Source organism: Dendropsophus ebraccatus, chromosome 9, assembly GCF_027789765.1.
Source record: "Dendropsophus ebraccatus isolate aDenEbr1 chromosome 9, aDenEbr1.pat, whole genome shotgun sequence".
NCBI classification, from domain to species: Eukaryota; Metazoa; Chordata; class Amphibia; order Anura; family Hylidae; genus Dendropsophus; species Dendropsophus ebraccatus.
Window position 1 is genome coordinate 97380469 of NC_091462.1, and position 24160 is coordinate 97404628.

The window sequence follows — 24160 nt, forward strand, 5'->3', positions numbered from 1 at the left end:
GAGAGCTGTGTCTTAGATTCTGTTGCCTTTCCTTGGAGAGGCAGTGTATGGATTCATAGAAAGTTTTATATATTTTTTATGAATCTGAAGAGGAGCAGCAATCAGTAAACCAAACCCCCACCTATCAAAACTTCTGACATCTTTCTCAAGTTTCTAAAAGGTATAGCGGTCCATAGTGGTGTCTGCAGTTAGGTAGAGGATAGCCCTATATATTAGCTTTATTCCTACCTGTCATCTGCAGTCCTCTCTGGAAGCTGCTCCCATGTACTATGAGGAGGGGGGTTGCAGTCTTATGTAAATCACATAGCGACAATCATTGGATTTGCAAAAACAGCAACAGATGGACCGACACTGAGGAACAAACTATTGTTTTCTCCTCAGGGGAGAGAAGCTGCTGATGCTAAGTAGTAGACGAGTGCGGAAATATCTTACAAGGTGTAAAATTCTGCACTCTCAGATGACATCCTGCTGTCTTTCATGACAGAGATAAGAGTTAATGCTACTTCAGAGTGAGTCACCTTTATCCTGAGATTCCTTTCCAGGGAGTAAGCCGACATATTTCTCATCTCAACATTGTCTCATAATCCAGGAGCTGGCTGCGGGCCTAGAGTTTCTCTGAAATTGTTGATAAATACCTAAAATAGATCATTGTAATTATTCTGTCTCTTAAAACCTTTATGTATACATAATATGTTTTAATAATCTTAAAATAATTAAAGAGGTTATCCCAAAATCCAAAGCTATCCCCTATGTACAGGTAAGGGGACAACTAACTGATCGGTTGTGGTACCCTGTGTCCTCTGTCAATATGACTTGGAGGGGAAAAGCATTTTTAGCATTATGCTATTAATGATGATAGCCGAATTATAGAGTATTCTTTAGCCTATAACTAAGACTTAATTTTACCATATATTTTTAAGTTTTGCTTCCACTTCCTCATTGGTAGGGATGGGAGAGCATATAAACAGTTGTGGTGGCGGTCACATGAAATATCATGTGATTCTTGTATATATACGTAGCATCCCTGTCTGTTACGACTTGCAAAGTTATTTCTTATCAGATTCTTGTATTATGTATACACCAATAGGCCTTAAAGGGAACCAATCAGCACGATTGTTCCCATCAGCAGAGTATAGATCTACTGTGCATCTAGCGCAGCATACCAGTTGCGGCTGCAGCAGTAGCTTCAGAAAAGGGAAAAAGATGCGGCAACTAGTCACCTGAAGTTCCCCGTGACTAGCTCTCTGGCTGTCAGCGCACTCTGCGGAGATGATTGACAGGCAGAGAGGCCACAACGGTTCTCTCTGCCTGTCAATCATCTCCACACTGCGCACTGACAGGCAGAGAGCCGCGACTAGTCGTGGCCCCGACACTGCTTAGATGACTAGTTCACAGCTCTCTCCCCCGCATGGTGTCAGATTAAATAACGTTGGCCAAGATATAAAGCTACCAAGAGATATGGTAGGAGACCTGCTTACCACATCAATGCAGCCTTGCCAGGAGCTTAGTCAGCACAATGTGCCGAATGGTTCCCTTTTATGTGTGTGAACACTGGTGTGACTGTTGTCCATAAGAGAAAGATGTCAGAACATAGGGCATTGTAGCTTACTTTGTAGCCACAGACCCAGAGCGACCATGCTATTTCCTGTTTACGGCCAAAATCAGCCTTGCCTGATGAATCACATTTTCTCACATCATATGGGCACTCAGGTGCATCAGGGGAAGAGATTGCACCAGAATGCAGTATTAGGCCCCGTTCCCACTGAGCAAAGGTAGCAGACAGGGCAGGAGCGCGCGCCTCCCATAGACTCCCATTATGAGCGGGAGGCTAACGGCATTCCGCGACGGAATTGTCCGCCGCGGAATGCCGTTAGCCTCCCGCTCATAATGGGAGTCTATGGGAGGCGCGCGCTCCTGCCCTGTCCGCTACCTTTGCTCAGTGGGAACGGGGCCTTAGGGTAGCTCCACACGTACCGTATCGGTGCGTTTTTAACGGTGCGTTTTTTACATACGCGTTTTGATTTTCACATGATTTTCATGTGAAAATCAAAACTCGCTTGTAAAAATCGCACCAAAAACGCAGCATTAAAGATGCACCGTTAAAAACGTGTGAAGCTACCCTAAGAAGTAGTCAAGCTTGTGGGGGCAGTGTGATGGGCAATGTTCTGCTGGAAATCTGAGTCCACTGGAGAAACAAGTCTGATCCATGTCTAATTTACGAGTCCAAGTCTCGATGAATTGAGGATACAGTGGTACCTTTGTTTAAAAGCGTTTTGGTTTAAGAGCTCACAGTTTTTCAAAATTGTGACTTGGTTTAAGAGCATTGTTTTGGCTTAAGAGCTCCCTATGCTGGGTGGGAGCACGAGTGGAGGAGGGGCATGGTCTGCATAGCGGGGTCTACAGCACTGTACTCTGACCCAGGAAGTCTCCCTCACCTTCCAAATCATGGCAGATCCACTTCAGGCTGGGGCTTACTTCAGAGGACAGGACTGTGGGGGTAATCTCTCCATAGCTGTAACCCCTCTCTTCCCAGACAGAGAGTGCTGCTATACGGTGCCCACATCTGCCCTGCTCATTCCTTCCTGCCCCCTGCAGACTCTATCCGCCCTTGTGTTTCCCATCCTCTCCATTACTGTACAGTAACTTATAATATCACATATTCTGCTGCTTCTGAATGTTTGTTTCATCTGTTTTACATGTTATTCAGAATAATAAATCATAACTTTTGGGATGTGGAACCAATTGTCTGCATATCAGTGATTTCTTATGGGAAAATTTGCTTTGGTTTAAGAGTGGATTTGGATAACAAGCGCGGTCCCAGAACGAATTATGCTCATAATCCAAGGCACCACTGTGTGTGTAACACTGTGTGTTACAGATGGGCGATTGTAGTGTGGTCAGATTGCTTGAAACATTAGCATCTCCTATCAGTTTATGGAAAGAGGGTAGAGATTGTGATTATTGTGTATCCAGAGTTCTTTATTTCATTTTTTTTTTGTCACTTTTGGTGAATAATTACTATCCGGCTACACATGAAGGGACCTTGGAGTCCTAATAAACGGTGATAAGCCTCTAATCCTAATTTACAACTAGACAGATATGAAGTCTTCCCTGCTATATACTATTATCCCAAGACGGCTCAGAGGTCATGTTGTGCTAGACTTTAGACAGTAGAAGCCCTTTTCCATGTATCCTTCTCTATGACTGACCCGTTTATAGACTGTGCTTACACATGGAATTTTTGTTGTGATTTTACTACTATTTTACCACAAAGGCGCAATTCACTTCAAAACAGCAGTAAACACCATGGGGGACATTAAGGGTTTTTTTCCACGTCCCCTATTTTACAGACACTACAGACAGGGAAGCCCTGTAGTGGAGAGTTTTTCCGTCCACCATGATGTATCAATATTATGCTGGGAGCGGGGAAGGTCTTTGAATCTCCGCAGCACTGTAGTGACAGACCCGCACAGCGGTATCATTACAGTGATACATCATGGCGGACAGGAAAATACTCCACTACATGGCTTCCCAGTCTGTAAAATATGAAACATGGGAATAAGTCCTTAGGCCTTATTCCCACGTGACACAGACATGGAAGGCATGTACCGCAGTCTTCCCCACCGCACGGCAGCATCTCTGATATGATGCTGGGAGCGGGGGAACTGTATGGATGTGTGGTGCGCAGTGGTCGACCGGTCACTTGCTAGATGGTACTGTGTGACGCCACTACTGTGGTTGTTGGTTCGGAGTATAGCTCAGCTTCATGGTGGGTTGTTGGGGAGGCACACCTGCTTTTATTTTAGGACGGCTGGCTATACCCTTTCCCCTGTGGTCGCTGTGAGGGGGTCCCTTGGGCGCTTATCGTGGTGGTCCAGAGTGGAGTTGTGACCCACCCAGACTATCGGTACCACCACCCACAGAAAGGGGAGCTGACCCAAGGACGGTGTAACTACGGTGTAGGTGCTTGAGCAATAACTACTGAGTCCTGTAATCATAAATAAATTCTTCTTTATTAAAGGAACACTTAATACACCAGCTAACAATAGACTTCTGACATCACTGGACAGAATCTGTGCTGAGAGCTTCAGAGGTAGACGAATAGTTCTGACTTGGTTGCGGGTTGAGAAGTAGAGAAAGCTCAGAATAGCGGAGTAGAGTAGGTCGTAAGAGTTCAGAGTAGTGGAGAGGAGTTTGTCTTGAGAGTCCCAACCCAGTTTAGAAATGTGCTCTGCCGGAACTTTAGAAGAAGAAGGAGGAGAATACTTGTGCCCGTGTTTCGACCTTTGTCGTGATACCACCTTTTGCCCTGCAGTGTTGGGTGATCTGTCCAAACAAGGTGACACAAGCCCCAGTCCTTGTTACCTGAGTTTAGCAAATTACCTGGTTACACCTACACTGTGAGATAAAGAATGTAAGCTTCTAGCAACTTTGCTCTATCCGGATCAGTTCCTCTTGTTTCAGGATACAGTCCTGTACCTTTAGGCTGCATTCACACTACGTATATTTCAGTCAGTATTGCAACCAAAACCAGGAGTGGTTTAAAAACTACAGAAAGGATCTGTTCACACAATGTTGAAATTGAGTGGATGGCCGCCATTTAATGGCAAATATTTTCTGTTATTTTAGAACAACGGCTGTTATATTGAGATAATGGCAGTTATTTACTGTTATATGGCGGCCATCCACTCAATTTCATCATTGTGTGAACAGATCCTTTCTGTGTTTTTAATCCACTCCTGGTTTTGGTTGCAATACTGACTGAAATATACGTAGTGTGAACGCAGCCATAGAGATGTTCAACGGCGTGGGTTGGGATGATACCTGACTTGTCCTCTCTTGAGTGGTTTAGCGCTGCATAGGTAGAAGAAGTGTTGCTTTCAAAGGGGAACTCCAGGTAGAGGTTAAAAAAAATATATATATTAAAATTCTGCAGAAGCATATAGCATTACTTACCTATGGTCCCAGAATGCAATGCTTTCCCTCAGCTGTTCATCTCAGTGCACCACCCTGCCCATTCCCCGTCCAAATCTGTTGCAGAAAATCTAGGCTGTGTTCACACATTGCAGTTTTGTTGTGTTACTGAATTATTTGCAGTACTTTATCATTTCATTGTAGTCCCACCCACACAGCACGCTGTATTCTCTACCTGTAACACTGATAGTGGAATAAAGTAAAGAACTTTTTGTATTTAAATATTTTTTTCTTTTCATTTCCACACATATATTATGATCAAGCATCTTTTATCTTTGACGTTGAGCCCCACAATAAGTTTATCCAATATTATCTTACATGAGATCTACTGTTTACGCCTTTTTTTCCCTCCAGATGGGACTGGCAGTGATCCTCTCTGCCGTTTAGCATAATTTACTGCTGCAGTACTGCAATGAAACTCCATTATGTGTGAACACAGCCCTAGTTTCACTGCAGACTTTTGCACAATCAGTGAAATCAGTTCAGCAGCTGCTTCTGGCCTATCAGAGATGGTGAATCACTCAGGGGATTGGGGGATCCAGCCAAGCCTCCTGTGACATCACACCCTGCCCCCTGTCTGCATCATCAGCCTGTGCTCAGCAAACACACACAATGTGAGACAGAGGTATGGAATATTTGTCTCTAAAGGGTGGGAGAGCAGTGGGAGCAGGAGACAATGTAAATTGGCACTGAGGTCATTTTTTGTCACTTCCTGGATTTCTATCAGCTACCAGTGTGGCCGAACCGCACAGATATGGTAATACATTATATAGACACATCTATATAACTATTAATGTACTTTTAATAGAAAAAAAGTTTTCCTTATGTGGAGTTCCCCTTTAGGAAAAGAGTCTGTGTGTATCCCATGTGTGTCAGTCCTCTAGCACACTCCAGACTAGACTACACTGGACTAAGTGTGGGTGTGTACTTCCTCTCACCATGTGACAACTTCCTACAGGGTATGTAATAACTACTGTGAGTGGTGGAGAAGAGAGAGTATGGAAAAAGAAGAGCATATAGCTAGGTGGAGAAAAGAGCGAGCTCTCATTGGTGCACAGATCACAACAAAACAATACACCCTTTGCTCACTACAGCTGTGCAATATGCAAGTACAAATACAGTGATCTCTCAACATACAATATTGATTGGTTCCAGGACTACCATTGTATGTTGAAAATATTGTATGCTGAGGCCAAAATTCTATGGAAAACTGACCCAGGTAAAGGGCAGCACAGGACATGTAGTATCACACTATACTCTGGAGCATGGGTCTCCAAACTGCGGCCCTCCAGCTGTTGTGAACTACAACTCCCATCATGCCTGGACAGCTAAAGCTTTGGATTTGGCTGTCCAGGCATGATGGGAAATGTAGTTTTGCAACAGCTGGAGGGCTGCAGTTTGGAGACCCATGCTCTGGAGAATCACTACTAGACAGCCAACCAGTGCCGACACTTCACTAATACTGGGGTTTTAGCAGTAAAAGGGCCAGTTTCATTGGTTTGTCATCTAGTTATTCACATGTGCTGCAGATCCTGACTGTCCATAACATTGTATGTTGAGTCTGGTCTCAAAGTACGATGGTCCAGAAAGGACCATTGTATGTTTAAAATATTGCATCTTGAAGCCATTGTAAGTTGAGTGATCACTGTATACATACTAGCGACATCTAGTGGCAAAAGTTAGGTATAACTTTATTACCACTTTACTTGGAGTACAGGCTTTTGTGAAGGGTGTACAGACTAGGAACACCCGTGGGGGGACATCACATACGCGCCTCGCTGTGATGACAGAGTCATGCGGCGAAACATGGAACGTGGGAATAAGGCCTTCCTATTGAGTCTAAAATGTACAAATTTGTGGGGGGAAAAAGTGCAACAAATTCACCAGATCTAGGCCTGCATCAGTTTGTGTGACTTTTTTAAAAAAATGTCATAAATGATAAGTGGAGCACAAATCCCAGATTATGCAATTTTTTGGGGATGAATGCTCAGAACAGGCAAATAAAAAAGTTGCAAAAATAGTCACCCTTTGGTTCATAAATAGAACTTAGACCAAAAATGGGTGAAAAATCCAATTATTAACCTAAAAATAGGCCCCATGTGTGAACAAGGCCAAGAGGGCCAGCAATCAGCTTGTTTGTCAGCTAATTAATTTTAAGGGTATGTTCACACAAATTGGAATTTCATTTGTGTTAATGCAATGAAGGACGACAATTAAATGGTTAATTACTGCAATGAAGCGATCCAGTAACACAATTAAATGATTACTGCAATTAAATAATGCAGTCACATTGCATTACTGCATGTGTGAACACAGCCTAATGAAATTATCTCTAGCAGCAATACATCTCCCTGTCTCAGCAGAGACTGAACCTTTTTCACACGTTTCGACTTTAACTTGCAAACAATAAAAACGAAGCCAGGAAAATCTGAAAAGAAAACAGAGGAGATTTATCAAACATGGTGTAAAGTGAAACTGGCTCAGTTACCCCTAGCAACCAATCAGATTCCACCTTTCATTTCCCAGAGTCTGTGAGGAATGAAAGGTGGAATCTGATTGGTTGCTAGGGGCAAATGAGACAGTTTCACTTTACACCATGTTTGATAAATCTCCCCCAACATTTCTACTCTTTCCTTTATAACCTGTCCTCTATTTATAATCTGTTTCTGGTTTTGGCTGAACACAGCCCAAAGGGATGAAGAATCTTTCTCTCTCCAGTTGTTGCAAAAGTACTAAAAAAAAAAAAAAAAAAAAAAAAAATTCCCCATCATGCCTGGACAGAGCTGTAGAGTTTTGCAACAACTGGGAGAGCCGAAGGTTTCCTTTTCAAGGCCTAAAGGTTCTACAAACAAGCGCAAGCCCTCTGATCAGCACTTGTTATTATACACAGTGTCTGTGCAAAAGGGACCCAAGACCCATTTAGGGTAAATACCCTTGTTTGCTGCAGAAAAATATGCAACAAATCCACACATGTGAAGGGGTCCTGTTACATATTTTACATTGGGACGTCAAGTTACAGTTCTGTCAGACCAGACGTGTCTCTATGGTGCAAGAAGGGAACCAAATGGCCACCGGGAGGGTGCATCGAGTTTGCATACGTTTCCTTCCATTCATCAAAAAACGTACAGATTGATAAATGGACTTCCTATAAAACTGTCCCTTATGTGTATATTAGAGACTGCTACACACTATATAACAAAGAAAGAAACAGAGGTCTACAGCTTGGTTCTATGCACAGAAAAAAAAAAAAAAAAAAGACAGCACAATTGTATTAAATGACAAAAATATATATATTTATATATTCCTTTGTACAAGGGGTTAGAGGGGGCTATTTACAAAGTGTCTGTAACATTTTCATCGCTGTGCTGTGCTTGGTTTTTTCTTTTCACTTGTCTTCGGACAGCTTTGAAATTTGATGGACTCGGCTGGGGGAAAGGGATAGGAACCAGCTTGCTATTGTTCAGTCCTGGTGTTGGGGTGCAGGGAGGTCCATTAGGAGAGGAGGTAGGGCTCCCCGCACTGCTTACTGAGGAGTACCCAGAACTGTTCTCTGCCCCAATCTTTACAGGAGGGATAGTGAGGTTTGGTTTGGTTGTCGGCAGTTTTGGCACATTGGTCGTATCCTCGTCGCTGGAGTCCTGGCAGTGCGTGTGTTCTGCATTGAGGATGGAAAGATCCAGAATTCCACTTGGTGCAGTGACTACAGGAAAGAGGGGACAGACTGGTAAATCTACTGGTACTCACAATGATAGCATTACTATAATATGGTCACTGTAGCAGCAGTCTTTATATAACAAAAAAAAAAAAAAAAAAAAAAAAAGGGGGGGGGGGGGGGGCTGACACAGGTATGGTCTGAATTCATAAGATCACATGTGCTCCCCATGGTTGGCTACCTCGTAGATCATAAAACTAGATAGTAAACTCAACTTCTGTTCTAGCAGACTTGGGACAACCACATATTACTAGTAGAAGCTGCAGGTGAAATAAGTCATTTAAAGTGTCACTGTCGTGAATTTTTTTTGCAGAAATCAATAGTCTAGGCGATTTTAAGAAACTTTGTAATTGGGTTTATTATCCGAAAAATGCATTTTTATCATGAAAAAGCAGTTTGAAGCTCTCCCCCCTGTCTTCATTGTTCTCCTATGGAGAGAGCTAAAGAAAAGACCAAAACAGGACAACAAAGAGTTAATCTACAAATCCCTCACGGGATATCTCCTGTGACAGTCACCAGTGACCTGTCTGAGCTCTGTAATCCTCTGTTATCTGCTTTCTGCTGTCGGCTAACTCCCTCCTTCCTCCTCCCCCCCCCCTCCCCTCTCCCTAGAGCAGACAGGGGACGACTCCTGCAACAAGTCACAATTTTCAGATTTTTCAGAGTGGATGAAAAAGAGGAAGGAGGGGGGGACCTGGGAAAAGGCTTTTTACATGCAGATAATGGCAGATTTGGCTAATAAACCCAATTACAAAGTTTCTTAAAATCGCCTGGACTATTGATTTCTGCAAAAAAAAAAAAAATACGACAGTGACTCTTTAAGTAAATTCCCCAGTAATTTAAAAGGAAATTCCGCCCTGGGGGAGGAGGGGAAGGGGGGGGGGGTGCTGTCCATTAGCTGACACCAGATAGATAAAAGAATAAGATATATACTGTATAAAGTGTCCTCAAAACACAAAGGGTAATAATAGTCCAATGTATACCTCTAGCCACTATAAAAATGCTATTTCTTCTCCATGTTCAGTTTATAGGATAGCACTGGACAGATTATAGGTTGGGACACTTGTAATGCAAACATTCCCCTTATAATATAGAACACACACACACACACACACACACACACACACAAAACATCCGCAAATAGAGAGATGAAATCATTCGTACCATCTCCTTCCCGTTCGCCTTCGCTCTCCCGGTCACCTTCATAGCCTGAACAAGAAGAATCGAGACTCCAGTCTAAGAAGTCGCCGAGCAGTGCTTCCTCCTGATTGGAGAGCTCAGCGGTGGGCGTGGTCACAAAGCTGCCCCGATCTTCCTGATCTTCTCTGCGCCTATAAAATCAGTTTTGTTAATAGACTGTAGCATGAGGAAAATGAGAAATGATATATATCCACAATCTCTGCAACGCTAAGCAGCTCATCCTAAACCTGCATCGCTATGCTGACTATCACTTCTGGAAGATCACAGTGCATTGTCATCAGTACTGTAAGATATATTTAACATCTATATCCAGCCCTCCGTCTCTGGAGATCTATATAGAGAGCCATTTTGGCTGGATATTCTTTTTATGCCTGATATTGATTTGGCCTAACTAAAGACAACCCCTATAAGAGGTTTCCAAGGTTAGAAAAACATGACGCAATATTGCAGCTCAGCTCCAGAGTGAATGAGGTTTACGCTGCAATACCCCACACTACCTGAGGACAGGTGTGGCGCTGTTTCCCCCCCCCCCTTCTAAACCTGTATGATACAGTTTCTCATTGTTTAATGGACAAGACGTTGTTAGTTACCTTTTTGTTTTGTTCCCAGCAGGTGAGCACAGGAATGGATGGATGTCTGCGACACAAGGAGGGGATGCAGGGCTCTCTGTATCCTGAAGGGACACCCCAAGTAGGGTACACAGCTGGCTGTAGTCCATCACCTGCTGATAACAGCAATCAGATTGTTATCTGAGCCAGACACCCACTCCCAGAAGAGTGACCAGCAGCCAGTGGTCCAACACCTGCTAAACACACAGCCTGTCAGCTGGGCCACGGTAGTGACGGTACACAGGGCAACAATACAAGAGTAAAGCTTATATGCATGCTCTGTTGAGTGCTGCACAACCAATATGCCTTTATTCAGTATCCTACTTGGTATTGATCTGTACAACTGCTAGATTAGGCTAGGTTCACACTGCGTTTTCAGCATCCGTTTAACGCATCCGTTTTTTGAAAAAACGCATGAAAAACGGATTGCAAAAAACGGATTCATTTGTGTGCATCCGTTTTTCCATTGACTTCCATTATAAAAAAAACGGATCCGTTTTTTTTGGCGGACCAAAACGGACCAAAAAACGTTGCTGACCCTATTTTTCTGGACGTTAAAAAAACGGATCCGTTAAACGGATGCTGAAAACGCAGTGTGAACCTAGCCTTACTACTATAAATCAGCTATTTTGGTCAATAATCAACTTTTGTATACTACTCAGGCAAAGAGAACCAATCAGTGTTTTTTTCCTTTTAATTTTCCTTTATAAATTTATAGTTTTTATATATATTTTTTTTTTTAATAATTTTTGTGGCCTTGTTTTTTTATTTGTACTTTTCTGTATGGACTCACACCGGCTCTTTTCAAAAGAGTTGGCATGAGCCCGGAACTTCCCAGCATGCAGAGTGGCGGGTTGGGATCCCATGATCCTTTGCCCGCTCTCTACATCCAAATACCGTGATCTCGTGCTACCCAGAACAAGATCACCGTGTACTACTAAATGTCTCAATTTGTGTCCCTAAGTCTACTTACAAAAAGATACAGACTGCTAAGCAGTCTGTATCTAGTACTTTACCCAATCCTCTGTCCCATCTTGGGGACGTCACTGCATACCAGCGGTGAAACGCAGTGATGTCACCACGATAGCGGTGCCCAATGGTACAGCCCAGGGGCGAAGAATTAGGTAAAGTATTAAATACAGACTGCAAAGGCAGCCTGTATCTTTATAAATGGACTTAGGCAGGAAGATAGATAGTAAAGAAAGTTAAGTTTAGGTTGCCTTCCATGCTGGTTACATTTCGTATTGACCAAACGAAAAGTGTTATCCAAGATTAGAAAAATACAGCTACTTTTTTGCAAAAACAGTGCCAACCCTGTCCTCAGGTCATGTGCGGTATTAAAATTCAGCTCCATTTACTTAAATGGAACCGAGATGCAAACCCCCCCACCCACAAGCTGAGAAAAAGAGTGGTGCCGTTTCTGGAAGCAGCCATGTTTTTCTAAGCTTAGATAACACTTTCAAAAGGGTGTGTATAATATATAGGTATGCAACCTATAAAGAAGCAACCTTGCAAAAACATCTTATCATTTTTGTATACAGCTCCTATGCAGACCTATGAGCTTCCCTAGTTACAGACTACAAACACACGATGTAGTCTGATTCTGAAGTAGTGTGTTACTCTCTCTCCTCTATACAGTCTGTAGGCAGAGAATACAGAAAGAGTGAAGTTACCCAAGACTGAATTACAAGATCTTTGTAATCTACAGCCATGGAGACACATAGGGGATGTATATTCAATAAAGGATATAACAAAATTTATGACTCCCTCTAGCAACAGAATAAAAGTGAATGAAAAGGCTCCTAAAGGTCAGTCGCAGTGCAGCTGAGCCCTGACACCCCTACCACTGCAGAATAGAGGACAATTTTCATTGAAACGGTAAAAAACCAACGTCCTCACCTTTTCATCACTAATATTGCCGTAAAGGTCATTCTGAAAGCGCTGTTTCACAGCCGTCAGGGACACTTGCCGGTAATCCTTTGGTGCATCATCGTGGAAACTAAGACATAAAAGAAAACACATTAAAGCGAATTGAGCGGCGTATTATAAATCACCAATGTCTGGTTTGTATTCAACACCAGCAGTCCAGAGATTAGTCATTCTATGCATCAGCCTTAGTAATGTAGTGTATGGGCAGTGAGCCAACAAGTGACTCATGCCTCAGTTATCAGCCATTCTACAGAGATGCTTATGTGGCACACTTACCATTTTTTATGTAGAAGCAGCACACAGGGGGTTAAGTGTTCCAGGGTGAAACCCGTAGACTCTACCAGCTGAGCTGGCCATGGAAGTGCTATGGAAAAGAGAACACACAATGTAATGAGAAGCCTGAGCAGTAAGCTACACCATTGTACAATAGTTAATATGCCTAAACGGGACCCTACAGTACAGTTATGTATTCATCATCATGCATGTTTTTGTATTGTGTGTCCGAGATCAGATTTGGGGGCGCTGCAATGGAGTCTATGGAACGTAACTGGAACAGTGGTGAAATGTGGTACTGCAAGAGGCAAATATTGTTTGCAAGTGATAATTTATTATGACTCTATACTCTATAAGGGCTGACAGAAACTGCAGGGGGCATGAAGGAATGAGCAGGGCAGATGTGGGCACATACATGCAGCACGCTGTTCGGGAAGAGAGGGGTTACAGCTATGAAGAGATTACCCCCACAGTCCTGGGGTATGGTAGAATCATACAGCGTCTCAGACTCACCTTGTTTGTGCAGGATGCGCGCTAACAACAAGGCACCGGCTGCTAGCTGCGCTGGAGAATACACAGATAGCTCTGTGTACAGCAGGGACAGCTCGGAAATGTAGCTGCAAAGGTGCATGGTGCCCCTGTCCAATGAGATGATGTGAGAAAGGACGTCCTTGTAGTCGATGACAGTGGGCATCTGTATAACGTGAAACAGAAGATGTACACTGTATACATACTGCGGAGCAAGATCAGAATGTACAAAACAAAGTGATCTATGTGGGGGAGCGTTAAGTGGAGAATGGATATTAATTATAGCAGTCACCTGCCGCCCTCCAGCTGTTGCAAAACTACATTTCCCATCATGCCTGAACAGCCAAAGCTTTAGCTGTCCAGGCATAATGGGAATTGTAGTTTTGGAACCACTTGTAAGTTGCCAGTTCCCCATCTCTGACTTATTGAGTCATTGCCTTGGGTTAGAATCAGACCACAGACATCATCTGCATGGAGAAAATATGTCCTTCCACACTCTAGAAACACTGCGATATTCGGATTTCAGGTTGTGATCTCCAGTGGGGACCGGGACCAATGCTGCGGCACTTCAGAATATGTTGGTGCTATATGAATGAATAAAATAATACCTGGCACCAAAGGAAATTATTTAGCTGACCTCATAAGTGCAATGTCATCAGAATTCCAGTGTAAGCGGATAAGCTACATTCCAACTGGTGGGAAATGCTTCTTCACTATCTTGAAGTCACCACTTCTATGTATTACTATGTAAACAGCTAAACCCCGATAACTACTGAACTCTGCCCCATCCCAGCAATAACAGTGCCAAAGCAGTCACGTTCGTCCCAAACATACACTTTGCACACAATGACATCATCGGTAGGTAAGAGAGAGAACTGCAAGCAAGGGAACTAAGGCTAGCCGAATGGCAAACAGGGAAAAGAGATGCACGATGGGATGGACGGTGATCTTAAAATAAAGGGACCTACCCTAATTTTTCCTTCCAGTGCAGATATGATCTCGCCCATCATCCGTACCAGATCCTCGTATTTGTAGGTGTTATCTGTCAGCCATACTGCTTCACGGATGGTCAGAATCTCTTTGCTGATAAATCTGTAAAAAGGAGATAAAACATTGTTATTGTGGATGAATCTACATACTATACACAACTAACTCCCGTATGGAGGACTGCTTTTTTTTTTTTTTTTTTTTGGTCCTTACCGTGTGCAGATCACCATACAGGCAATGCCCACAAGTTGGAGACGTGCGCGTGGAACACTGCGGAGCTTCAAGTATCGATCCACCAGACCAACAGTCATGTGCAAGCAGAGGCTGGAGAAGTCTTTCATGGTAGCCACTTCTACCAGCCAGTCTATGAGGATATACCTGAAAAAGATGTGAACGTACATTTATACAACTATCCATGAAGTTAAAGATAATAATCTGATAAATAAAAACAAGTTGTCCCACTGCATCATGGGGGCTCAGATAAGCTTTTTGAGGAGCTTCTGTCAACAAGCATGCTGACCGTCTTTAACACCAATATTCTCCAACCTGTGGCAAAATTATGACTCACAGCAGGGCAATGCCTTTAAATTATCATCATCATAAAAAAAACCCAAAAACTTTTCATTTATTAGATGAAATCTGTGTGCTGTGATCGCGACTGATCGCTAGAATGAATGGGGAGATGTGACCAGCTAAGCACTTCTCTCCCAGCATCTCACATTGCTTCATAGACTTTCTATAGAAATCAGCCTCCTTCTAGCGACAGGTGGGGTACTCGGCATTCAGACCCTGACCGATCAAAAATTTGAACCTCCCTCTATGACGTGATTTAAAAAAAAAAAAAAAAAAAAAATCTTCCCAAGATACAACATGTTATAGTTCAGAAAACCAGCCCCATCAAATACTCACCGCATAGTATCGTTCATGCCCTTTTGCTTGGTGAAGATACTAGCTTTGTTGATAGGGAAAGATGACTGAAAGACTTGAGATACAAGGTCTGAGGTCGTCCGTTCCTGGGAAAACTGACTTTTCTGTCCACAGGATTTAGCCAGAGAAATCTATAAGAGAAGAAAAAGTTTCAATACTTAGGCCTTATAAAAACCATACATACCTATCCTTATTGTAAGATATTGCAGGGTGAAGCACGTAGCGGCAAGCTTCACTTACTTACTAGCTCACTGACCAACCTGACGGATTACAGGAGTTATAATGGAACCAGTCTCCTGTAATGAGTCACATCGGGTGGTCGGCTGGGGAGTGAAGCTCCCGGCCGCATCCTTCATCTGGCTATAACTTATGAGTAATACGTATCTGCAGTTTAACATAATCCATAGGACTTTTGCTCACCTGTGCGTCCCAGCAACCCCGCGCCGCATAATCCCGCAACTGCCGCAGGCTCTGTAGGTGTCGTCCAGGGTCGGATAACTAGCAAGCGAAATAAGATGAAGCGTTCAGATTACAGAAGGATACATCTCACAAACACTAGCGCTGCCAGACATGGTTCCAGCATCTTCACACAAAGACAGGATAATAGAATTTCATGTGAAATCAATCAAAACCCAATTATACTCACAGCAAATTTCTGGTTGGATTCCCACAAGAGAAATGAACTGAGCAGGCAGCCATGAGAGGCCGAAGCTTCCAGTAATCCTAGAGCCTCCCTCCTCTTCCCCTCATCCTACAAGAAAGCACATGAGAAGGTGGCTATACTACAATGAGAACATTCATGGTTTGTAGTGTGTGTGATGAGCACTACATAGGAGTAAAAGAATTATACACCTAGGATTTTATTATCAAAATTTACTAATAACTATATAACATGCAGGTCTTTACATGGAGCCAGAATATGGAAATATTAAGTGAGAACTTACCTCAAATAAGTTTAACACTTTCGCCAAACAATACTGTAAAGATCCTCGAAGACTCTTAAGGTTGGGGGGAAAAAAAAAAAAGTTAAAACCACAAAAAGTAAAAAATAAATAAATAAAAATCAGATGTCAGGGAAAAGGAAACCAGCAGGTTAGAAGCATCTAAGCTGCTGATATGCCCCTATAGGGCACAGGGTGATAAGGGAGAAGGTAAGTTTCTTATCTTGATCCTCGGAGCCATTTTCGTGAACTTTGTAGCTTATTAGATATGAGGTGGTTTGGTGCACTGGGGTTTGGACTACTGTCCTCAGTGCACCGACCACCAGCCCCTTCTAATGAATATTCATTCCACCATCTAATTTACACATCTCAAACTACAAGGTTCACAAAAACGTCACTGAGGATCAAGGTAAGAAACTCAAAAGGGGTTGGCCACTTTATAATAAAATTGTTCAGTGTAAGTGTACTCTGTATATACTGACAGACGCTCCCTGTGTACCTCATAGAGCTAAAATCAGACACCCCTCCTTCAGGCTGGGCTGCCCTACTCTGTGGCCAGTCTGTCCATAAGATGGCCGACATGGAGGAGCTTAAGACCATGCCCCGCCAGTGTCCACCAATGAGCCTGTATATGCCTATGGCGGACACTGGGGGGCAGGGCATGTCACATGCTCCGCCATGTCAGCCATCTTACAGACAGACTCAACACAGAGCAGGGCAGCACAGCCTGAAGGAGGGGAGTCTGATTTTAGCTCGGAGGTACACAGGGAGCTGCTGTCAGTTAGATAATAATATTTTATTTGTATAGCGCACACATATTCTGCAGCACTTCACCTGCTTTTGGGTGTGGGAGGGAACGGGAGTACCCGGAGGAAACCCACGCAAACATACTCTTTGAATATGTTGCCCTTGGTGGGATTTGAACCCAGGACCCCAGCGCTGCAAGGCTACAGTGCTAACTACTGAGCCACACTGCTGCCTTCAATCTAACCATTCCTAATTCCTGTATATCTTTCCCAATGTATCAGCGTTATAACACTCACCCCTGACACCACCTCATCCTTGGAGTCACTCTGGCACTCTTCCTTTAAGCTGTCAAATACCACAGCCTTACAGCAGCTTCCTGAGGTAGACCAAGGCGGACGAATAAACAGCCAAACAAAGGGGCCAGCCCCGGAGTTCAGCCTTTCCGTCAAACAAAAGAAACGCGAGGCTTTCAATCCATTAACTTCGGCCCGACCATCATCAGACATCGACACTGAAACCATAAAGTCAGACGCATTACTTCATACCATCTTTAGTTGGGCAGAATGCAGACTGCCATTTGCTTACTGATAGATACAATAAGATTTAAGATACTCTAGAATGTCCCATACTGCAATACTGGAATTTTCATATAAACTTTATTTGTCGACACAACCACTGATCTCAAACCTAGCAGGCTCCATTGACGGCAGCCCAGATGGCAAATACTTGACTAATGTAAGCATTGGCTGTAGCTGCACATAAAGGTAACACGTAGCACTGTGATTTGGTGACATAGGAGGCGTCAAAAATCACAGATAGCTTCCAACTTTTTACCACTTAACCCCTTAGAAAACAAGGCAGAGGTTTTATTGCATACCTGCCTTTTGTTTTTTACAGAAGTAAAATGTTTAGCATTTAGATTTATTTTTTCTTATGGGATGAATGCATACAAAATGCAACTGTACCATTGTTTTCTCTGTTAAAGGGGTCATCCAGTATTGCAAAGTTCTTGCAAAAACAGTGCCACCCCCTGTCCCCAGGTTGTGTATGGTATTACACTTCAGCTTCATTTACCTAAACTGAACTGCAATACCGCACCCAAAGGGCGGGTTCAGACTACGGAATTTGCGCGGATAAAATCCGGTAGATTCCGTTGCCTGTACGCAATCACGGCCGCGCGCCTCTCCGCCCGTGCCATAGACACTATTCTATGTATGGGCGGATTCCGGCGAAAGAATTGACACGTCAATTCTTTCGGCAGATAGTGGAATTGGCCGGCCCATGGAATGGTGTCTATGGAGCTAGCGGAAAGGCGCGTGGCTGTGAGCGCGTACGAGCAACAAAATCCGCCGGATTCTATCCGCGCGAATTCCCTAGTCTGAACCCACCCAAACTGAGGATAAGAGTGGTGCACTCTCTGGAAAAAGGCAGCCATGTTTTACAAAGACTGGATAACCCCTTTGATTTTTCCTTACAGCATTCAGTTTGAGGGAAGTATTTTATGTCTATTTTTCATATCTTTGTGCGGTATTGCAGCTTCGTTCCAGTGAAGTCAATAGCGCCAAGTTGTAATGCCACGCAAAACCTACGAACAGATGTGGTGCTATTTTTGGAAGAAAGTAGCTATGTTTATCTAATCCTGGATAATCCCTTTAAGGCTATGTTCACACTGCATATTCTTCCCCAAAGACAATATATGAACTATAAGAAATACTATAGGTCACTTACAGCCTTCATTGTACAAGTAGGCAATTCCCAGCTTCACGCATGCTTCAAAATTTCCAGACTCTGCAGCCCTAAGGGAAGTACAGATTGTTATTGAATTAAAAAAATAATATTTTTTTGGTTTTTTTTGCATATTTTTGCCATGTTCCTATAGACAAATTGCAACAAATAAAAAAAGTAAACTTACCGTTCAAACAGATGGAGGTTTTCAGGAGAAGGCCATACATCCTGGAAGCAGGCACGCGCCCAAACACTACTATGTGTGTCCACCAAGGACCTGATATGAGGATGAACCTGAAACAGATAGACAGTAATGTGTTATATCCCGCTGTGCTGGACCAGCGCTAGAAACTGAAGGACATCAGACAAAGCCTTACGTCTCGCATGGATTGTATGTCCACGGCAGGAAGGCACTCAAGGATATAGAGCAGAACATCCTCCGGGAGGCCGAGCAGCGTCAGGAGCCGTGGACGTCGTTTCACACGCCGTTTGGGAGGGGCTGCAAAACATTTTGAGCAGCGGCAATGCAGGACTGTAGAAGAGAAGAATAACTTATTAGTCAAGACTCCGAGCCTGTAAAATGCACATATATTGTTTAGAGCTTGTGGTACACGTATGCATGTTACTTGTTTTATTCTGGATTTTCATAGGCTTAACCTCCCTGTGGGGTTCCCTCCATTGTAATGTGGAATTTGAGGCCATGAGCAGAAATCCTACAGCTGCCCCATAACCTGACCCTTCCTGTGGACCTGTCACTACACATCAGCGTCTGCTGCCTCCATACAATGCCATGACCGGTCATAGTCTTCCCAGCTTCTGTTAATATACTATTAGTTACTGTATTGCACAGGCATATGGTGAACCATGGCGGGGCTGGAGTTTTTTTTTTTTTTTAATGCTACAGAAATTTCTTTTATACTTTGTGCTATAATTTCTAACGTTATGTAAGACCTCTGCTTCCTGTCAGTGATTCAGAACCTTTAAAACCTAAGGGCATATTCACACCTTGCAGTCATATTGTGGCCATTGTAATGTGAATACACCCTAAGACTATGTTCACAGTGTATTTTTAAAGAAAAGAATGGCCGCTGTTGGCTATTAAAACAATGGCCGTTCTTGTCTTAGAATAATGAAATGTATAACATCGGCCGTTGTTCACACACTGTATTTAACATCGGCTGCTGAAATAATTGATTTGTCTAGAGTGTGAACAACGGCCATTCTGATGGCCATACCATAGAGTTCTATGGTGATTTGGATTGCAGGCATACCCAAATGTGTCCACAATCCAAATAAAATCAAACGATGTTCCTGCAGCTGGTATGGCAGTATTGGAAACAGGAACGTGTCAAACAGCGGCCGTTGTTTTAACATAGTGAACAGAGCCGTGAACAGAGCCTAATACTGAGGAAAGAAAATGATCCTCTACACGATATCCATATTGTTGTTGACTGACATGACTAGAATCCAGAAGCAACCAATATGGCTGCACTTCCTGTTGTCATTTAAAAAAAAAAAAAAATGGCAGCTGCAATTATACCTGGTAAAATGCCAATATCTTGGGGTGGATTTATGAAAACAAGTGCAATGATAAAATGGAGCAGTCATAGCCCAGGCCTAAACTAATGGGTTGCTATGGCAACAGCTTATCCTAGTGTTAAAGCAAGGGGAATATAAAAAGCTGTGCCATCCCATGCGGGCACACGTCATGGTGCCGCCATACCCTAAATCTTTCCAATTACCGTACCGTAATAAGCCATACGTGACGCACTTCTATCCCCAAGTGCCATTGTAAGTATATTTCAGCAATATGACAAAAAGAGAATTTACATTCGCGTCTGGCATTGTCACTCACATATCCAATTCTTGGTAGCCGCTTTTTTAGGGGGGCAGAAGAGCACTGATCCCTAAACTGGGGATCTCCAGCTGTTGCAAAACTACAACTCCCAGCATGCCCTTGGGTTGTCAGGGCATGCTAAGAGTTGTAGTTTTGCACAGCTGGAGGCGGCTACTTTAGAAGACAGCTGGTGCCAGTAGCCGAGAGCGAAAGCAGCCAATTGCATCTATTGTTACGACCATATGTCATCAGTTATATGCATCCATATAGAGGAAAACCAGCGTGCTGGCTCATATCCCTCAGCCATCTTACAGCGCACATAATATGTAGGTCATAGGGGATTCCCTAAAACATCCTCTTTGCATATTTCACCACACAGAAGTGTAGAGAAAAAGTTGGTGTTTCCTTCCTCCCACATACAGCGCCCCACTGGTCCATAGGCTGTGACCAGAATTGCAGCTCAACTAAAAACTCGGTCTCAGACCAAGCAGAGCTGTTTCTATGGGAAAATGCAAACCAAGGAGGGCTACATTATAAAAAGAATCCATACAGGCAAGTAGTCACAAGCAGACCCTACCTTCTCCCCTTAGGGCCCTATTACACCAACAGATCATCTGACAGATTTTTTTCGAGCCAAAGCCAGGAACGGACTATACACAGAGACCAGGTAATAAAGGAAAGACTGAGATTTCTCTTCTTTTCAAATCCATTCCTGGCTTTGGCTTGAAAATATCTGTCAGATGATCTGTTGGTGTAATAGGGCCCTTAGGGTAGGGCTATAAGCGACTCTGGACTGATGGTTGCGGCATCGCCTCTAATGACTGATAGCGGTATCAGCATAGGGAACACAATGCAGTGAGCCCCTAGTAGTGCTAATGTAAGGTATAATATAATAGGTCAGTACAGGTACTAAAACCCCAGTAGAATAGTTGATATTGCCAGGGATACATCAACTTTAGTCACACAATACATAAATTGCAACATGACATCTAATGATTTCCAATATGGCTGCATTGTAACTTGAAGTCACTTTGCCAGCGCTGCCCTCAACGCAAGTCCTATGCGACGGTGACCTGCTCGCAGTATCTCGCAACGGCAAGTCACAGAAAAATTGCACACGTACCTTAATTCTGTAACATAGAGGCAATTTGCTTTCACTGCTGCGTAGCCCCAGCCTCAGGTTAGGGCCCTATTCCACCGGACGATTATCGTTCAGATTATCGTTAAATCATTCGAATCTAAACGATAATCGTTCGGTTGAAATGCAGTTAACGATCGAACGAGAAATCGTTGATCGCTTTATAAGACCTGGACCTATTTTTATCGTTGCTCGTTCGCAAAACGTTCGCATTAAATTAGATGTCGTCCGGTCGTTCGCAGTAGATACGAACAAAATAGCGAATAAATAGCGAAGAAAAAACGATCGCAAATACGATCATAAGTAACGATTATCGTTCCATGGAAATGAGTGAACGTTTTCAGGTCTTTCGCAATAATCGTGAATGATCATCGTCCGGTGGAATACGGCCCTCAGGGATACATGGCGACGAGTGTTGCACAACAGCAAGTTCACACGACTCAAATAATTTATAAGACTTGCGGCGCTTTGGACGCCTTGGCTGTCCAGGCATGATAGGAGTTGTAGTTTTGCAACAGCTGGAGAGCCAAGGTTCCCTACCCCTGTTTTACATGGTCAATAAGGTTGTCACCCAGCTTTTCCAGGATCCTGAATGGCAAATTACTAAAAAAACAAACAAACAAACAAAAAAACACAAGAGCAGAGGAGGTAGCACTGTAAAACATGACACTATAATTATAATGAAGCCTCCCTGCAGGATTTACACTATCGTCATCAATGATCATGCATCTCATATTAGGGGTCATCTACATACAGAGCTCACGTGCAGTTTACTTTCTATAATTACTGAACACAAAACCAGAAAAAGGTCTGAAAATAAGAGAAGTCTCAGTCTTTCCTTTACACGTGTCTCCACTTATCATCAGTTCCTGGTACATTCAAAAACGGCTATTAAAAACGTGAACGTGTGAACACACCCTTAAAGCACCTATAGCATAACATTGCAGGAAATCAACCCTGATCAGTAAGCACCCCCCCCCCTATTCCCTCCCTCCTCTACAGGCATGACCGGCTACTGCAAGTTGATTTTCAAACTCTCACCCGCCCGTCTCACGACACAATTACCCCCTCCAATCCACCATACGTGTTAATTGGGGGCTAAATTGAAATGACAATGACTCTGGCTTAAATCCACAAAAGACAATAGACAAGTAGTGTAAAATAATCTGCTGAAACTATGCGCCGGTGTGTGCGTGTGTGTATGTGAATAGTAATAGGACTGAGCGAAAGGGTTAATATTTTCATAAGATAAGAAAAGAAACAAAGACAATATTGTGTATACTAATCATATACAATTTTTTTTTTTTTTTTGAAAACTTTAAAATGTAACAAATTCAAAATCAAAAGTCAATAGGCACAGAACAACATAAAATAACTGCTACATGTTCAGATAAGAAGCTGAATAGAAAGATAATATAATGTACATGTTTAATGCATAGAGGTGGGTAATGTATGGAGGCATTTCTCACACTAGAGGGGGCCCTCCTCCTCCTCCCCCCTCCTCATTCTAACTCTCAACTAACTTTGGAGGGAGATTTAAAATCCAGAGAGCAGGAAGTAGCTGATCATTGGGGCCACAGCACAGATCAGTCGCTTCTATACGCCAAAATACAGGAATTCCAGCACAGGATAGTGTCCCCCCCAACCCATAGCAAAACTACAACTCTCATCGTGCCCAGACAGCCGAAGGCTGTCTGGGCACGATGAGAGATGTAGTTTTGCAACAGGTTGGGGGGTCTCTAATAACATGTATACTGTATATTTATCCTGGTTGTATAGATCTATAGGGGTCAGTTCACACTCTGCAATTTAAAAAAAAATCGCTTCCATTCATCTGAATGAGACTATTTCTGCTACATGTGAACTGATCCATAATCAATACCCCAAACTTGCTCATCAGCAGTTAGAGATAACCTCATGTTAAGTATACCAGGCTGGGACCACAGGTTGCCAGTCTAAGACATAACGCAAGGGTTCGTTCACATGCAGCGTTTCTACAGATAGATTGTTAGCTCTGAGAAGCACATAGCACTTACCGCCTCCCTTCATTCCGGCAGGTGAATGAGGTAGATAGCCGAGCAGGGAGCAGCCGCCTGGCACAGCAGTCAGACCTCGGTGTGGGTTAGTGGCAGGGCCGCACTTCCCCCATTCCCATGACCACGCCCCCTCCAACTTCTTCCCATTCATTTCACACACGTCTCCGCCCACTATAGTATTTAGACCACGCCCACTGAACAGTAAACGGCAGAGGGGGCATATGTAACCACGCCCTCCACACGGCAACAGCCAATACTTTTGCAGGAAGCCATATCAAATCCAACCAATGAGCGTTGACGATGGTTACCATAGAGATAAGACAGTCCCTCGTGAAAATGTAACTTCGGAAATTCTTTGCTTTTTAACCGCGTCTAAGCATAACCATGAAAAGCTATTTCAATTTTTTAGTTATCTGTAATTACGGTAATTTCCGACACTCAAGCGCTCTGCCCTCACTAGTCATGTCGTTAACACATCCGATGCCCTTTCTACGGGTGGCCAGTTAGAAACGAGCTTTTGGTCACATGACGACGTGAGACCGCCTCCCTTTCCCAGAGGGCAGCGCGAGCAATTTTTTTTTGAACCGAGTTCGAGAGC

At 43.3% G+C, this 24160-nt stretch overlaps 1 protein-coding gene and 1 long non-coding RNA gene across 3 annotated transcripts in view; one reads left to right on the plus strand and one right to left on the minus strand.

Annotated features, from left to right (window-relative positions):
* Nucleotides 1–8281: 8281 nt before the first annotated feature.
* CCNF (cyclin F) lies at nt 8282–24112 on the minus strand. Of its 2 annotated transcripts, none has more exons than XM_069983947.1 (17): nt 23563–24112; nt 18929–19083; nt 18739–18845; nt 18555–18622; nt 17123–17337; nt 16083–16136; nt 15785–15889; nt 15559–15636; nt 15121–15269; nt 14425–14589; nt 14193–14316; nt 13210–13390; nt 12700–12787; nt 12394–12493; nt 10477–10610; nt 9851–10017; nt 8282–8674 (listed from the first exon to the last, which is right to left on the minus strand). In XM_069983947.1, the coding sequence occupies exons 1-17, from the start codon at nt 23711–23713 to the stop codon at nt 8307–8309; spliced, it is 2409 nt and encodes an 802-aa protein (XP_069840048.1). In that variant the 5' UTR covers nt 23714–24112; the 3' UTR covers nt 8282–8306. The 2 variants fall into 2 exon arrangements, with proteins under 2 accessions (XP_069840048.1, XP_069840049.1); XM_069983948.1 differs by having other exon boundaries at nt 10477–10607; nt 23563–24111.
* The window catches only part of LOC138801299 (uncharacterized), a 40712-nt gene continuing 36773 nt past the window's right edge, over nt 20222–24160 (plus strand). Inside the window, exon 1 of the long non-coding RNA XR_011364597.1 lies at nt 20222–20342. This is a non-coding gene — a long non-coding RNA (uncharacterized lncRNA). The remainder of the gene's footprint in view (nt 20343–24160) is intronic.